Here is an 18,603-nt window from a genome sequence, read left to right as displayed (position 1 = left end):
GGCTCAGTCGGTTGAGCCTCAGATTTCAACTCAGGTCATGATCTCATGGTTCGTGGGTTCAAGCCCCAAATCGGGCTTTGTGCTGACAGTGCAGAGCCTGCTTTGAATTCTCTCTCCCTGTCTCTCCCCTCTCATGCTCTCTCTCTCTCAAAAATAAACATTAAAAAAATTTGTTAATAATTAAACAAAAATAAAAATACAACAAAAAAGATTATATAATGGTTGCCTTCTAAACTCGTATACTACACGCAATAATCAATCCTTGGAAGCTTAATCAATATTTGGAAATATCATTAGTTTTTCACAAATACTGAGTGGGACGGGGTAGGGGAAGGGAGTCCTGATTAACATAAACTACAAAGAATTCACTCCTCTGTGGTCATAGAACCTAAGAATCATCTATGTCCTCCAAGTTTACTTGTATTGTGAGATTAAATTAATTTCTAATGAAATTAGAAAGATTAAAGCTCAAATACCCATGCACTTCAACTATTAGCTCTTGGACTAGAACCGTGATTAAACTGTCCAAATAACACAGATAATCAGCAGTCCAAATTAAGTCACATGATTTTTGTCTCCCTAAACAATATACTTAACCTCTCTGAAAATATTCTGCCTAGCTTACAAATAATTTACAGTCCTTAATACACTCCAGTTGAGTAGTAAGAAATAAGCAACCAGAAGGCCTGGCTTCAAGTTAAAAACTATCTATCCCTAGATTATTCTGACAGCCTGGCCTCAGAAAGAATTATTTACCTATCTGCTCTGAGAAAATAACAATTTATGTCAGAGAAGGGGTGAAAAATGCTGATGTCATGCAATTCACAGCATAATACAACTCTACAGAAATGGATAATGGCTTTAAAAAAATAACACTCACACTGGTAAAGGTTTGGAGGTATTTATAAAGAGAGCCCAAAACAAGTTTGGCTCAAGACTATTTTTATACCTATTTATTCCCCAACACAGTGTTTTCTTAAATACATGTTACCTTATTTTATATGTGTTTTAATCTATTAAATTCCAATCAAACTGTATGTGATTTTTTCACATCTTTCAAATGATAAATATAAACAAAAATGGTAAAATATCACAGCAATATTCTAGCCAAATACGCTTTTAACAAATTATAAAGTAACTAAAATTCTCAGGAAAGAAGTCAAATTATTATACCCAGTTTGTTCACTTGTAACTTGGAATTCATATATTATTCCCTTATCCAGCTTTTTAGTGGTTAAAAATGGATGTCAATCAAATTTTTAAATATGAAATTAAAGATACTTTACAACAGGACTGTTTAGCTATGCATAAGTAAGTCATGGACCATTCAAGTTTTGTGCCTTTTTGTAAAATAAAAGGTTATTCTTTATAACCTAACCATAAATTAAAACTACTCGATTCCTTTGTTAATAGCTTTCCCCTAGGGGCGCCTGGGTGGCGCAGTCGGTTAAGCATCCGACTTCAGCCAAGTCACGATCTCGCGGTCCGTGAGTTCGAGCCCCGCGTCAGGCTCTGGGCTGATGGCTCGGAGCCTGGAGCCTGTTTCCGATTCCGTGCCTCCCTCTCTCTCTGCCCCTCCCCCGTTCATGCTCTGTCTCTCTCTGTCCCAAAACTAAATAAACGTTGAAAAAAAAAAAAATAGCTTTCCCCTATAAAGTATATTAACTTCTTTGGAAGTCTTAAACTTGAATACATGCACATGATGATTATGGTTATGATTATGATTATGATTATGATTATGATTATGATTATGATTATGATTAAAGGTCCCAATGGTCTCCCTTCCTATAGAGAATCCTTTTTGTTCTTTCCTGTTTGCTGAAACAGGAAAACAGACAATAAAATGCTGCCATGTCTATATCGCAATAGAAAAGTTGGTTTAAAAAGGCCACTGCCGGGGCGCCTGGGTGGCACAGTCGGTTAAGCGTCCGACTTCAGCCAGGTCACGATCTCGCGGTCCGTGGGTTCGAGCCCCGCGTCAGGCTCTGGGCTGATGGCTCAGAGCCTGGAGCCTGTTTCCGATTCTGTGTCTCCCTCTCTCTCTGCCCCTCCGCGGTTCATGCTCTGTCTCTCACTGTCCCCAAAATAAATAAACGTTGAAAAAAAAAAAATTAAAAAGGCCACTGCCTAACAGCTCTGTCTACTTTAATTCTAACGTATCAAAGAGAAATAATGACCCAGGGCATAATCAGCACTGTCTATATCTCTATTGTCTGAATTCACTGTGACAGATCCCAGAGTACTTACACAACTTTAAATAATCCCCAGTGTATTTCTTTTTCATAAAGTATATATTAATTTCTGTTCAACTGTCTGTTAATAGTAACATAATTTTCAATACTACAATGACAAAAGTCTTCTATTACCAGCTTCAAACAGTTAAAATTCCTATTAACTGGTATATAACTTTTAGTTTTAGTAGAAATAGTTCCTTATGACTATAAGCTAAGGACTACTAGCAACACTATCTAAAAAACAAGTTATAACCACTCCTAACCCCTCTAAATTTTAAGATCCTCTGGATTAACCAGACACAAAGAACATTTATACTTAGAAGGCCCGAGAGAAAATAAGTAGAGAAGGAAAATCATCAAAAAAAGTTAACACAATAACCAAGGGAAAAAAATGAAGTAGCAATTTTATAAAATTCAGTTTCCATCAAAGATACATACGTACACAAAACCACCTCAGGACCCTTGCACAAGCTGCTCCCTCTTCCTGGGGCATTTTCACCCCAGATATCCCACAGAGCTCACTCCTTCACTTCAAAGTCAGCTTCTCAGTGAGGGGTGCTCTGACCATGCCGTGTACAATCACAACCCAGCCCACCGTGGCACCCTTCTGATTTCTCTATTTTTCTTCCACTGAACTTACCATGTAAAAAACGACATGGTATTCTTACTTTATTCTCATTCTTCCTCTCCTCCCTAATGAAATGTAAGCCCCATAAAAGCCAAGATTTTTATTCATTTCGTTCACTGAATCCTCAGTGGCTAGAAGAGTGCTTAGAACATAGTAGGCGCTCAGGAAACATCTGCCGAATGACGACTAAATGAACGAATACGTAATTATGAGTACAATGAATAGACCCAGAACAATATATGTTTGTATTCCCACTGGGTATGAGGTAAGACTGAACTTGATTTTAATTAGCCAAGAGGTCAGATAAATAAATGTACACATAGGAATGCAAATCACTCTACATTTGCCCCCTTTAATGTCTTAATCAGGAACACATAATTACCTGCATCTTCCGATAGAGCACAGGGCGATGGGATCACCCACCACAGCAACCAGAGATTGTGCTCTTGTGATGGCAGTATTGAGAAGCTTGTAGTTAGATAAAAAACCATAATCTAAATCCTCTGTGGAATCTTCCAGCAGTTGCTCTTTCTTTTTAATTGGTGTCTGTTTGTGTTTACAAGTATGCCTTGTACGTACTGTGCTAAGAAACAAAACTCTGAACTGCTTTCCTATAAAAAATAAATAAATAAGACGCTTAAGATTGTTATTTTGAGCCACTGATATAATAAAAGCATTTTAGTTTCTAAACGTTATTGCTAAATAACAGGTGTCGGTGAAGATGTGGAAAAACTGGAACTCTCGTGTCCTGCAGGTGAGAATATAAAATGGCATGTAAAACACTACGGAAACCAGTACGGCAGCTCCTAAAAAAAATTAAACATAAAATTAAAACACAGAATTAAAATTAAACATAGAATTAACATATGATCCAACAACTCCTCTTCTGGGTATATACCCAAAAGAACTGAAAGCAGGATCTCGAAGAGATATTTCCTAACAGCATTAGTCACGGGGGCAAAAGGTAGCAGCAACCCAGGTGTCTGGCAACAGACGAATGGATAAACAAAACGTAGTATATACGGACCATGAAACACTATTCAGCCTTAAAAAGGGCGGGAATTCTGACACATGCTCCAACATGGATGAACCCTGAAGACACGACGCTAAATGAGACAGGCCGGTCACAAAAGGCCAAATACCATATGGCCACACTTATAGAAGGTACCTGGTGTAGTCAAATTCATAGACAAAGTGGAATGATGGTTGCCAGGGGCTCGAGGGAGGAGGGAGGTAGAATAGGGAGAAGGAAATAGGCCAGAATTTCAGTTTTACAAGATGAGAAGAGTTCTGGAGACGACGGCACGGATGCCATTCACAACAATGTGAATGTACTTAATAGCAATGAACTGTGGCATTTTATGTATTTTTAAACTGGAGAGACACTTTCAGAATGAACACATAAAACATAGTTAAAATGGTACATTTTATTGAAATTTAATAAAATATTATTGCTGGAGCCAGCCTTAGGGACGATCTCATCGAAGGTGCCATTCAATACAAGGATCGTTCTTTGAAGCGGGGTCATCTAGCCTCTCACAGACCAAGGCAGACACAGCTGATGCCATAAGGAAGCCCTGTTGAGTCTAGTTTGCACAGCATTTTTTATTATGCTCTTTCTTATAGCAACGCATCTATTCCCTCATTCTGTGACAAATCTCCAAATCTCCGAATACAGATTTAATACCAATCTGTACTCTTCTCTTCTCTGGGCCAAACAACCCTAGTTCTTTCAACCATTTCTGACTCCTAAGTGGCAGTTTTTAGACCATTACCTATCCTAAGTCTCCTCTGGGTGCATCCTAGCTTACTGGTAATACTCCTAAATGCACACCCAAATTCTGTGGGATTTGGACAACACATGGTATAGTGGAGCTATTTTGTCCCTAGACTCTAAAAACTGTTATTCCCATGAAACCTAAAACTAATTGTACTGACCTTTTCCAGCACCCATCTGATACTATTGCTTCGTATATTTCAAAGCAGAAACTCTACAGCAAATGATTACATGAAGACAATTTAAATGAGCTGCTGGTAACTATTCACTTAGGAAAGTCTATGGATAAAAACGAACTGTGCCTTGGGGCGCCCGGGGGGCTCAGAAGGTAAAGCATCCGACTTCAGCTCAGGTCATGACCTCACCACTGGTGAGTTCAAGCCCCACGTCAGGCTGTTCTGACAGTTCAGAGCCTGGGGCCGGCTTCCGATTCTGTGTTTCCCTCTCTCTGTCCCTCTCCTGCTCATCCTCTGTCTCTTTCTCTCAAAAATAAATAAATGTTTACAAAAAAACAAAAACTGGATTTAAAAATGGATGTATACAGAATGTGCTTGATGGGTACACGTTTTCAAAAATCTTTACGAACAAATCAGTCCTCCGCTACAGTATAAAGACAGTAGGTGCCATACGCTCCTGTGACTGTGACGATCACATACAGATATAGCGGGTGGCATTCACACAACTATGGCCACTGGAAATCCCATTTGTTCCTACTTCTTTTATTTGGATATGAAAATGTAATAAACACGTAAATGAGCTTGACCTTTAACTGTCAAATTTGGCATTAAAGAACTCGGTATGAAATAAATACAGTTGCTTGTCCAGAAAAGAGATCTTGGGGATTAAAAATCAAATGTGTACACACTTTGGGATTTAAGCATCTGAATAACTTAATTCATTTCAATTAATCCTTACCTTGAACATTTAGCACCCTTTCTACATTAACATCAGATAATCTCTTTTTCCGAAGTTCAGCACGTATCCTAAACACTTGATCAGCGTACGGAGTCACCACGCCAATACTGCCATCATCCAACTTCCCCCATGCTACCGGCCACTTCCGTCTCAACTCTTCCACACGTTCCACCACTTCGAAGACCTTTAAAGAAACACACAGATGCATCTAAAGCTATGAAGTGTTTGGAGGAAAGAATACAGTAACTGAAACAGGTGTATAAAGGATGCCATTTTAGCCAATGTCATTTAAAAACTACCTCTAAACAGGAGTAATGCTTTGCTGATACAAACACAGAAAGAAAATTTTTATGTACATTTCAAACAGTAAAATTCTACAATAATGCACCCAGTGAAAACATGAATATCAGAGACAATGTAATGGATATGTGGCCCTCACCCTTCAGTCTCCATTCTTTTTTTTTTTTTAAGGTTTATTTTTTATTTATTTGGCGAGAGAGAAAGAGTGAGGGCACAGAGACAAGGAGATGGAGAATCTCAAGTAGGCTCCGCACTGTCAGTGCAGAGCCCAAAGCGGGGCTCAATCCTATGAACTGTGAGATCATGACCTGAGCCGAAATCAAGAGCTGGACGCTTAACCAACTGAGCCACCCAGGTGCTCTTAGCCTCCAATCTTAAATGGGGACAGGTTCTATTTCCTATGTAAACAGGAGGACAGGGATAGGGCCATGAAACTAGCAACCCATCTAGGGAATCAGAGAACCAAGTCCCAGTATTTCTCAGTCCATTCACTCCAGGTCAGGTCAGTGAAATTAACAGCCAACCAGAAGATTCCTAGAGTCAGCACCACCATTAATTCTCAGCAGTACAAGACCTAGCACTGTCCCCTTCCCCCACTGATACGACTAAGCAAAGCAGCCAACAGCTAACATCAAACCACAGCTGGGACTAAGACAAATCTGGATTGAAGAGACACTTTGACAACTCACTGCCTTCCAGTAGTACAAGTTTGCCCAAGCCATTTCCTTAACCTTGCAATAAAGTAACACCACATTTTACCCAACTGAATTTTCTGGACTCTACTTATTGGATTATTAGTATGATTTTTAGTGTAATTCAATGTATTTTAATACAACAAATTGATCAGACACATTCAATGCTTGGCAAAGTGGGAGATACCATGATTAATAAAACATGTTCCCTGCCTGCTAAGAGATTATTGTATATTTAGAAAACAGACTCTTAAAAAATATCATATGTGTGTGTGTGTGTGTGTGTGTGTGTATATATGCGTGTGTGCGTGCGCACGCATGTATATGTGTACGTAAATGGTAAGCTCAACAGAGGGTAATGCAAGACTCTAGGGGCATAGAGAAGAAAGTTTTTTAATTGCCTTTTAAATACATTATTTATTTACTATTTGGCAACAATATCTATTTAAATTTACAATGTGAAATGTGCCAAATAAAATTTGACAGTTTTTACTCAAGAATTTGAGGGTATCAGCCAGGAGGCAGTCCACACTGCCGCATACAAAGTCAATGAATGCCAGAGATAGAGACTAGAGTCTCCCATTGTGACAACGATTTAATAGCAAGTGCTTCAGATGTGCAGATGGTCCAAGGTTTCTGAAAAGTAAACTAGACTGAAGACCTAGACTAGACTCACTACAAGGAGTAAGAAAGGCGGGCCGGAGTCTACCGCAATAAGGAATAAGGAAAACCTAGGTTTACCCATTTGGTTAAATACGGGGGTAGATGAAAGCTGCGGAGACACGTCTACCACCCACTGCCAACCCCAAACACATACACAGAGTTCCTACCGCTGAGCAATACAGAACCATTTCCCCACTTCATCCCTCTGTGAAGGGATGCATAAAACTGCAGTCAAAATACACAGACTTGGAACGGTGATATGAGGAGCTGGGGAAACTTCTATCCCAGACAGACAGCTGTTAAGCTGGTCAAAATTAGCAGACAATCATTCATAGTCTCTGGAGACTGATTAACGAGTTTATAAGAAATTAATTGAGAAGCCTTTATTCAACAAAGTCTACAGACACTAAGAGGGAGGCCAGGGCATTCAAGCTAGGGACTGCACCCAGCCTCCCACAGCTCCGTGTCACAGAAAAGGCTGTCTTAGCAGCTGAGGGGCAGTTCCCATCTCCTCTATCGAGCTCCCTGGTATGAAAAAGTTAGTCTAGGCGGTTTTGGAGCTGGTGACCATCAGATCCCATTTGCCACAGCTCCATGCTGCAGAAGGCCTACACTGAACAGTTAACAGCAGTTGACTTTCTTGTACTGACTTCTAACTATAGACCTATGATCAATTTTTAAAAGGAAAGATGAATTACTATTACATAGTAAGACCCATTTCTGTGTAAATAAAATGAGTAAAGCATGGGACTCAACAGAAGAAAGGGAAATGGAGATCATAGACCAGAAACCTTTCTTCTAATGACCAACAAGCATATGCCCTCCTCTGGGTTTCCTGAAGTCCAAGACCCTACTCCCTCGTGACAACCAGAACCTAACCCAAGGGTCCCTGGCCTGCTGGCCCTAAAAGTCTTCACCAGGTTTTAGTCTGCTGCCTGATCTGACCATATTACCCACATTCTCTCTGCACCTAAAAAGTCAGAAACTGTAAGAGAACCATACAAGTTACATAGCACCTAATAGCTTAGCAACACTGTCATCGGGGCCTGTGTGATCTCCCTGGAGATCCTGGAGCACATGACTCTGCAATTCAAGTCTGACTTGTTATTATTATTATTTTTTAAGTTTATTCATTTATTTTGAAAGAGAGATTGTGTGCAGGCACACGAGTCAGGGAGGGGCAGAGAGAGGAGGAAAGAGAATCCTAAGCAAGCACCAAGCTCAAGGCAGAGCCTGAGGCAGGGCTCAGTCTCACAACCTCGAGATCACAACCTGAGCCATTATCAAGAGTCAGATGCTTTTGGGGTGCCTGGGTGACTCAATCCGTTGGGTGCCCAACTTTGGCTCAGGTCATGATCTCATGGCTTGTGAGTTCGAGTCCCGTGTTAGGCTCTGCGCTAATAGCTCAGAGCCTGGAGCCTGCTTCAGATTCTGTGTCTCCCTCTCTCTCTGCCCTTCCCTGGCTTGTGCTCTGTATCTCTCTCTATCTCTCTCTCTCTCTATCTCTCTCTCTCTCTCTCTCTCTCTCTCTCTCTCTCAAAAATAAATAAACATTAAAAAAAAAATTTTTTTTTAAGTCAGACGCTTAACTGATTGAGCCACCCAGCCACCCCCAAAATGATAACTCATTTGAGGAGCAAATGGATAGCTCAGTCAGTTGAGCATCTGACTCTTGACTTCAGCTCAAGTCATGATCCCAGAATCGTGGGATCGAGCCCCAAGTCAGGCTTTGCGCTGACAGCACAGAGCCTGCTTTGTTTGGATTCTGTCTCCCTTTCTCTCTGCTCCTCCCCCTGCTCGTGCTCTCTCTCTCTCTCTCTCTCTCTTTCTCTCTGCCCTTCTGCCCTGCTTGCACTTACCCTCTTTCTAAAATTAAAAAATAAATAAAAAATAACAATGACTCATCTGAGTATGTACTATGAAATATAATCATAGTCTATTTGAGATGGCTAACTAATAATTATATGAAAATAATATTGGCTTTTCTTTTAAACAAAGTCATATATTTTGTATTTTGTCATAAGAAATGTAAATCAAAGGGCGCCTGGCTGGCTCAGTCAGTGGGGTACGTGAGTCTCAATCTTGATCTCTGGGTTGTGAGTTTAAGCCCCACATTGGGTATAGAGATCGCTTAAAAATAAAATCTTAAAAGAAATGTAAATCAAATGTAATCAAAATGTAAATCAGTTTTTGTTTCCCACAGGGGGTTCATCATGAACAAATCAATGTTATACAGAAAGAATAAACGTCCCATACTACTTTCATGCAAATAACACACAATAAGATGTCAACCCCAAATCTTAAACACTCAACAAGAACAAACTATGTAATTAAGAAAATGTTAACAATCTGCAGAAGAACTTAGGTACCTCTGCATTATTATAAAAAGCTGTGCTATTTTTTTCTTGTACATCTTCCCCTCGTGCTGTAAAGAAAGTTAGTGGGTAGAAATCCTTGTGTGCTGGTTGCTTTCCACTGGCCATCAGTTTGCCCTCATAGAAGAGCTCAGAGGTGTAACTGCGAAAAAAAAAAAAAAAAAAAAAAAGACCAAAATAAATACATACATACATACATTCATAGTAATTTATCATCAAAATTAATTCCACCCATAAAAAAAATTATCAGTCAATTCTAATAATTTTGCTTTATGTCCATAATTAATTTAACACTTATGAGGGCAAGATTTTCTCCAAAAGTAACCACAGCAGTAACAACAGGGTAGGCTCCTGGTATACCATTGCTAAATGAATTGATCTGGCAAGGTATGAAGCCAGGATACAGAAAGAAAAGGAAGAAATGACAATAGTTCAATACTAGATGAAAAGCTTGCTCTATGAGGAAATTGCAAGCTAGTTTATTTTCTTGGTTAATACGTATTTTTATTTATATGGTTCATTTACTTACACATGCAAACACAAAGACACATAGACCCCGAAACACAGAATTGAAGGACACTCAAGTCTTCAAATGTAAAATGAATACTTTTTCCTGCTGAAGATAGCAAGTATTTGATTTATTACTGACTGAAGAAAATGACTGGCAATAATAAAAAGAGAATCACATTTTAAGACATTGATAAAAGATATACTCAAGTCTAAATTTACTTTTATATCTTATTGTTTTCAGAGAATCCTAAAAATTGTTTTCACTGACTCAAATAATTTTATTAAACTTTAAAACACAAGGTTTTGGGTGGGGTTAATGACTGAAAAGGAACACAAAGGAGCCTTCCAGATATTCTGTTTCTTGATCTGGATGCCGGTTACATGGGTGTGTTCAGTTTGTGACTGTTCACTGAGCTGTCACTTATGATATTTTTAGTTTTATAGATGCATACTACATTTAATAGAAAACCTTTAAAAACTTTATGACTAAGTTTCATGGTTTTTCCTTCCTTCCTTCCTTTTTATAACAGATTCCTTGTATAACATAACCAGACATAAAAGCAAATCAGTATGTCAATATATCTGTTTACTACATGACATAGTTTTACATACGTATTACATATTTAGTCACAGAAAAATATCATAACTGGTAGAATTTAAAGTTGTAGTTTCCAATAAGAGACTCTTAAAAACTGAGAACAGGGGCGCCTGGGTGGCGCAGTCGGCTAAGCGTCCGACTTCAGCCAGGTCACGATCTCGCGGGTCCGTGGGTTTGAGCCCCGCGTCAGGCTCTGGGCTGATGGCTCAGAGCCTGGAGCCTGTTTCCGATTCTGTGTCTCCCTCTCTCTCTGCCCCTCCCTCGTTCATGCTCTGTCTCTCTCTGTCCCAAAAATAAATAAACGTTGAAAAAAAAGAAAAAAAGAAAAAACTGAGAACAAACTGAGGGTTGATGGGGGGGTGGGAAGGAGGGGAGGGTGGGTGATGGGTATTGAGGAGGGCACCTGTTGGAATGAACACTGGGTGTTGTATGGAAACCAATTTGACAATAAATTTCATATTTAAAAAAGAAAGAAAGAAAAGAAAAGAAAAGAAAAGAAAAGAAAAGAAAAGAAAAGAAAAGAAAAGAAAAGAAAAGAAAAGAAAAGAAAAATAAATAAATAAAGTTGTAGTTTCCAGGACTGCCCTACTTTGTGAAAAATTGCAGCTGACTTTTGAGGTATTCTGGTACAGAAATAAAATTTAACATAATTTCCAACACTGGGGACACCATATAACTGTGCTGGGAATAGACTGTCCCTAGTAACGGTGCCATTTTGAGTTCTCCTCTACTACACCACAAGAAGGGTGACACAGAAGGGGCAGTTCACACCTACTTGATGATAGCTTCATGGGAGCGGTAATTCTCACACAGGAGGATCCTACACGGAAACTCGGCAGGGTAATGCTCATAGAGTCGATCAAGTAATGACACATGAAGGTTTCTCTCCCTGGCAAACTCGCTGTAAACAAAAGGACTGAGCTGTAACAGACAAACATACAGAGAAAATTTAACTAAATACACAAGTAGTATTTGTATAACCTACTTATAAAAAGTCCATTATGCTGAAACTTCTGATGTATTACATCTCAATGCTGGAATAAGCAGAATCAAAAATATTTTCTCTAAACAATTTTACTACTGTACAGAACTTGGCTAAAATTTCTAACTTTTCACTTCATTCTATCAACAGTAGCCTATAGTCAACAAAGGGCTCCTCCAACATAATAATAAACAGCTACTACTTCTGGAACTTCAGGGATACAACCCATTGCATCACTGGGGGGAGTCAATGAGTTATTTCACTAAAATTGATCAGCTATTTAAAATGGTGAGCTGAGGGGCGCCTGGGTGGCTCAGTCGGTTAAGCGGCCGACTTTGGCTCAGGTCATGATCTCGCGGTCCATGAGTTCGAGCCCCACGTCAGGCTCTGTGCTGATGGCTCAGACCCTGGAGCCTGTTTCAGATTCTGTGTCTCCCTCTCTCTCTGACCCTCCCCTGTTCATGCTCTGTCTCTCTCTGTCTCAAAAATAAATAAACGTTAAAAAAAAAAAAATTTAAATGGTGAGCTGGAAGGATACACAGCCTCTGACTAAAAGATTTTTAATAATTAGTGAAATAACATTTTTTTCTCTCATAAAGTATAAGGTTAGTCACTCTTGATCATCCCTTTGATCGCTAAAGAACAAAATTAAACTACTTTTGGCAAAGAAACAAAACAGAATTTCTTCCTCCACATTCAACTCTTTCCTGGATGTCTTCATGGCTACACCACTATATTGGTTCAATTTCAACTGCGGCAGAAGAGAAAGAACTTCAAACTGCAACTTTGTAAAACAGGTATTAATAGAAAAAGTGTACTTCTCTTTCATATATAGGTATTGAAAATTAGTCACATTCTTTGAGATTGGGACTATTATTTTGAATTAGGTGTACTTTGTTCCCTATGATGGCGGAAAAAAAAAATCAACCCTTCATGAAAACAAATGTTAGGGACAAGAATTGGGGAACTGTAGGAAGAATCATTAAAATTTATTTTATAAAGAAAAGAATTCTATTCTATTCTATTCTATTCTATTCTATTCTATTCTACTCTATTCTATTCACCCTATAGAAATCTGAACTTTAAATTCAAAACATGAAAATTATAAACATTGATAGACTCCTCCATTCCACTCCAGATCCAAAACAGTGGGATGAAGTACTTAAACTGTAATGGATGGCACAATTTCAAGGGATGTTTTAGAAAACAGAATATTAAACAGGAAATTGTAATTAGAAGTCCCTTCACGACGATGACGCAGAGGGCACGCACCTGCATGTGGTCACCAGCCAAGACAATCCGCGTATTTTTAGCTGCTAACGCTAGAGGCATAATGGTTTCACACTCCATGGCCTGGGCAGCTTCATCTAACAGAATGTGTGTAAAAAACCCTACAAAGTACAGTATAAACACAGTAAAGCAGATTTAAAACAGCAATAAAGGTAGCAGGAGTTCTGTTCTTTTCTGCTAAGGAAAGACTTCAGTGTGCTGATTTCAGAATCAGGGGTACTTTTAAGCCAATCCTGAATTTAGAAAATCGTCAATTTAAATCATTATTTAAAGAACAGAGAGGACAGGAAATAACCATTTTACCCAATAATAGATATGAAATGGTATTTGATGCTAAGGGCCCCAAGATTAACAGTTGATGGAGTATATATAAAAAAGATGTTTAAAGTACAAGACAGCAGCTTTTCACCAAAAAGAAGGACCAGCAACTAAACACTGATAGTCTTCTCACTATTTATGTGGTGAAACATCGAAACTAAAATAATGGTAGTTTATAAGTAATTCTAGCTTTACCATGCATATTAAACATTAAAATAAAGAAATCATACCTAAAATCTAATATAAGGGAGAAAGTTATAATCTAACCTTTACTGAAACAAAGGGGAGGGGGTAACTGATTAGCAGATTCACTAATTTGATTATTTAGGTTTGTTTCATGTGTTTATATATGTGGCTAGACAGACTGATAAAATTGTTTAGTCTTAAGAGCCTACCCTGGCTGGGGAGGGGGAATCACTAGTGTGCAAAAAGTGAAAGGTGAATGTCAAAAACATATGTTATCTAATGTCCCCCAGATGCAAACCCCACAGTAGGAGACATCCCACGTCTTGACTGCCACCGCCACTCACACTGGGGCACAGGATTCCAGCACAGAAAGGAAGAGAAGTCCTGTTGCCCCTAAGGACGGAAAGAGGCAAAAATCTCCTCACGGTCTTAACGTGGAGAAGGAAAATGTTCTGCCCTACTGTCAACACACCGAGGCAGGAAGAAGGGGGTCTTCTTTTTATTAGCATAGCAAAGAAACAAAATGGTTTCTCAACAAGATGACAAGTTATAAAACTTGCTGGGTTAATTAGCTAGCTGCCTATGAGGAGGGCCCAAGAACCTAACCTCTATTTCTATGTACACCAGCAAGTTCCAAACTATCTTTTTATGCAACTTTCTAACGCAACTTGCTTTTAGGTTGGGAACTTTCTAAATCGTACTGACCGGCAGTAATAGCCACCCATATCATCCACTCATACAAATGGCTATGGTTGATAGTGTATGTATCAATCACTGTTGTCTATTTCCTGACAGTGGCCTAAACATGATACAGGGCCCTGTTAAGGAGACTGTGCTTTTTTGTCCTACAAAACTAATTACTTGAAAACTACTGTTTTCATTAGATAACGTTTTAATTAAACAGAGGTAGGCTTGAATCAGCAACGGGATAAATCATGAAACTGTTATAGCTATTGCTAAAAGCTAGTAGAGGTAACTTGAATTAATCAAATTAATTGAGCCAGAGCCTTATCTATAGAAGAACCCACCCTCCACAGGGCTGAATGAAATGAAATCAGGTATAAACACCCAGAACAAAGCACACAGGCAACCTGTAAGTGTTCTTCTACATTCTGGCTCTTCAAAGCCTTTCTTAACTTTCTCACAAAACTCTACTGCCTCGGAGGTTTGGGCATTTCATCTAAGCGGCACACAGGCAGAGTAGAACCATAAAGTAATGAGACTGATTGTTAAATAAACATACCAAAATTTACATTTCAAATAAGTGTTGTTCCATTCAAAGAAGTCAGTTGGGAGGAAAGAGAACTCATTCCAATGATGCAGTCACTTTTCAAAACATTTTTGAAACTCTGCTTTTGTAACTGCCCTCACCAGCCAGCTATGAGCTGCGTGCACAAGAAAATAAGTCTCATTACATGAGAGGCACGTCTCTCTCTCTCTCTCTCTTTTTTTTTTTTTTACCCCTAATGGTATTGCTCAGTTTGATCACCTACCTTATTTACCAAACATGTCTCAGAAAGGTTTTGAAGCTCTTCTAAAATTAAATCTACCCTCAAAAAAAAAAAAAAAAAAAAAAAAAAGTCTGGCCACCATTCATTCACTTTAGATAAACAGAGGTTTATCAAGGGCCTCCAGGTGTCTATACCCTGGGCCAGATGCCAGGGATTCAAGGTGAAGAGAACAGTATCTACTTTCCAGGGACTTGAAGGTTCATAAGAATCTGTCACTGGCTCTGAAAGCAATTCCAAAAGGAGAGAGCAAAAAAGTGTTGAGCAATGTCGACCATGATAATATGGCAGCAATAAATGAATATCCTTCCAAAGCAAATACCTTAAGGTGGTACCACTTTTTGATGGTTAAGTTCTGCCATATGTATCGGAATTACTTGTCACCTTGTATCTGTACTTCATATAATATTAGCTTGACTTTACAGATTCCTGTACTTCAATATAATCTTAATGGTATGTCTAAAAAAAAAATCTATCATGATTGCTGTCTCTACACTATGAAAGTATTTTACAACAAAAACTTGAGAAAATTGTAAAAAGCACTACTATCCAAGTTTGAATTTTTCACATGACTGGAAGTAAGTAAATCCCATCTGATCAGAAAACAAATAAAACAGTAGTCACTCAAAAGTCTAAACTAGGGGTTGACTTTTTTTTTTTCCTTTGTAAAGGGCCAAACAGTATATATTTTAGGTTTTGTTGGCCATACAATCTGTTTCATCTACTCAATTCAGCTGCTGTGGCACAAAGGCACCCATACGTAATACACAGTTAAACAGGCATGGCTGTGTTCCATCCAATGAAACTTTATTTATAAAAACAGACAACAGGCCAGATTTGGCCCACAGGCTATCGTCTGCCAACCCCTGGTCTAAACTGAATGCAGAGGCCCCACGCATTCAGGGACACCTTATCTGTGTCTGGAGTCAGCATACCAGGTTCAAGGTCCAACTGACAGAGGTACTGGGAAGTATTCAATGTAACAACCACCACTCGGTGTTTAAGAATATCTTCTTTCTGTGGCATCTGAAAGGTGGAATGTGCGCTTGAGATCAAACAGTACTGATGCACAACTGGGTGGACAGTCTTAACCCAGCGATTTCTGAAATATACCCTATAAAAGAAGACAATATTTCCTATTTATATTTATTAATATCTTACCAGCATTATAAAAAAAAATGACATTATCATGTGAAGACTATGGTATCTGGAAATTCACAAATAAATCCGATAACCATTAACACTCTACCGAATTAAAATTTAACATACAACTGTGACTTTGTCCTACCAAAAAAGGATTCAAGAAGAAAGCATATGCACGATCACAAAATAAGTATTTATTTTTAAGCGCTCAGATTAACCTTACAGCAGAATGATACACAGTTTCATAAGCACTATAGTTTTTAAAATTCGAAACATTCCGCCTTGGGAGTTATTCTTCTAGAATATTCTTATAAAAATATACTTAACTCATATTACAATTATCTATGCTAACAAAAAACAGTGAGCTGTGCACCTACAGTTATCTGCGTTTCCCATCAGAATATATTCTTACACCTATATGTAAACAGACCTCTATAAAGTTCTAAAGGACATTTAAAAATAAATTTAAATTATGGACAACCGGAAAACCTTAAGAAAGATTATCTCGGGGCACCTGGGTGGCTCAGCTCAGGTCATGTCTCAGTTTGTGAGTTTGAGCCCTACATTGGGCTCTGTGCTGACAGCATGAAGCCTGCTTGGGTTCCTCTCTCCCTCTCTCTCTGCCCCTCCCCCTGCTCCCTCTCTCAAAATAATAAAACATTAAAAAAAAAAAAAGAGTATCTCTTCCATTAATTGCAAAAGAAAAATAATGGGCCTCATGCAACAGACTACTTAAATGGTACAGAAACGACTCATCCATCCATCCATCCACCCACCTCCCACCACCCATCTCTAACCGACTCACATACAACAAAGATCTATTGGTGTCTACCATGCTGGAAGCACAGAGGCAAATCACATGATTTGCAAGCTTTCATAAAAGCTTTGATTTACTGTGATTTTAATGGAAAGCTATCAGAGAGTTCTGACAGGGCAGTCACATAATCTGACTTATGTTGTTAAAGGACCACTCTATTGCTCTATACAGAATATGTTGTTTGGGGAGGTAGTTTGTAGGCCAGACAGTGGGGTGCTCATAAACGCTGAACAGCCAGCTTGGAGGGTGGGGGTGGAGCTGACGTGTAGTGTTTGCTGACTTTTGTGGTATAAAATCTACTACCAGGGCCAATTTCAAGCTAGCAACATGATGTCACTGAACATGAACTTGGGAAGGCACGTACATGACTGGCTCTCACAAGCCACTACAAGCGGGCTGCAATACACCACTGACCGGGGCAGAGGCACCGGCAGGGGAGAGAATCAGGGAGACCAGTTAGGAGGTTGTTGCAAGGGTCCGGAAGAGAAAAGAGGGCAGCCTGGCCCACGATGATAACAGTGAAGATGTGAAAATGGCTGGATTCACTATACACTTTGAAGGTAATGCTGACAGGACTTGACTGGTGAACCAGATGTGCAATTTAAAAGACAGTATGATTCTGTGCCTTTGAAACTGGATGAATGACAGTGGTGTTTACAAAGATGGTGAAAGTTGAGGAACAGATTTGAAGTGGGAACTGAGAATTTGGTTTTGGACAAATTCAGTAGCAGACATCCACAGGGGATGTCCAATAAGCAGGGGGATATAGAAGTCTGAAGTTCAGAAGAATATCTGGGACAAGACCTATACAATTGGGATACTATTTCAACCACGGAACTACATGAGATCAGTTGGAGAGGAAGTGTAGCTAAAAAAGAAACTAGTTGGGAGAATTACTGATGGGAAAAGGAGAGGGATACGGCAAAGGAAACTGGCAAGAAGCAGTCAAAGAAGTAGGAAAGAACTCAGGAGAGTGTGGGGTCTGATCACGGGACATAAACGTCCATGTCACTAAATCTTCCGGACACTCTCCAGGCCCATCAAGGTACTTGATGTGTTAGCAGCAGCCAGCTCTGTGCTCGTTCCCTCCCCACAACACTCTCTTCCCTCAGCTTCCATGACTCAACCTTTCCTTGCCTTCCTTCTTCCTCTCCGGGTTAGGGCTCCTCCAGGCTTAGTCTTCACATACTCCTCTTCTTGGCCTCTGTTCTCCCCCTGACGATCTCAGGCCAATGGTTTTGATCACCACCAATAAATACTCTAATAACTCACATTTTTCTCTCTCCAGCCACGACCTCATCTCTGAGCTCCAGGATGCTATCCAACATTTTATTTAACACTTGTCTCCTTTAGGATATTTCAAAGGCAGCTCAAATGTAATATGCACAAATCCTAATCTCAGGATCTTCTAAAAGGTGTTCTTTATGAAACACTTAGAACTGGTTATTGCTTTTAAGCAAAGCAAAGCCCCCCCCCCTAAAAAAAAAGGTATTTAATAAATATCCTAAGTATAAATTATAAGAGAAAAGTAAAGAAATATATTTTGGGACGCCTGAGTAGCTCAGTCAGTTGTGCATCTGACTTGATTCTGGATCAGGTCATGACCCCAGGGTCATGGGCTCGAGCCCCACACTGAGCTCCACGCTGAGCATGGAGCCTGCTTAAGA

The 18,603-nt window shown here is 39.3% G+C and overlaps 1 protein-coding gene across 8 annotated transcripts in view; it reads right to left on the bottom strand.

Annotated features, from left to right (window-relative positions):
- Nucleotides 1-18,603, bottom strand: part of HELZ (helicase with zinc finger) — a 163,101-nt gene that overhangs the window by 61,415 nt on the left and 83,083 nt on the right. For all 8 annotated transcript variants that reach the window (XM_023244319.2, XM_023244321.2, XM_023244320.2 and 5 more), the window contains 6 exons: nt 15,912-16,090; nt 12,947-13,065; nt 11,468-11,613; nt 9,579-9,726; nt 5,555-5,738; nt 3,245-3,473 (listed from right to left, as the gene is read on the bottom strand). In XM_023244319.2, the coding sequence (XP_023100087.2) occupies nt 3,245-3,473; nt 5,555-5,738; nt 9,579-9,726; nt 11,468-11,613; nt 12,947-13,065; nt 15,912-16,090 (1,005 nt within the window). The remainder of the gene's footprint in view (nt 1-3,244; nt 3,474-5,554; nt 5,739-9,578; nt 9,727-11,467; nt 11,614-12,946; nt 13,066-15,911; nt 16,091-18,603) is intronic.

This window comes from Felis catus, chromosome E1 (assembly GCF_018350175.1).
Source record: "Felis catus isolate Fca126 chromosome E1, F.catus_Fca126_mat1.0, whole genome shotgun sequence".
In the NCBI taxonomy this organism is placed as follows: domain Eukaryota; kingdom Metazoa; phylum Chordata; class Mammalia; order Carnivora; family Felidae; genus Felis; species Felis catus.
The sequence above is the reverse complement of the archived record's forward strand: the minus strand, read 5'-3'. Positions and strand labels throughout refer to the sequence as shown.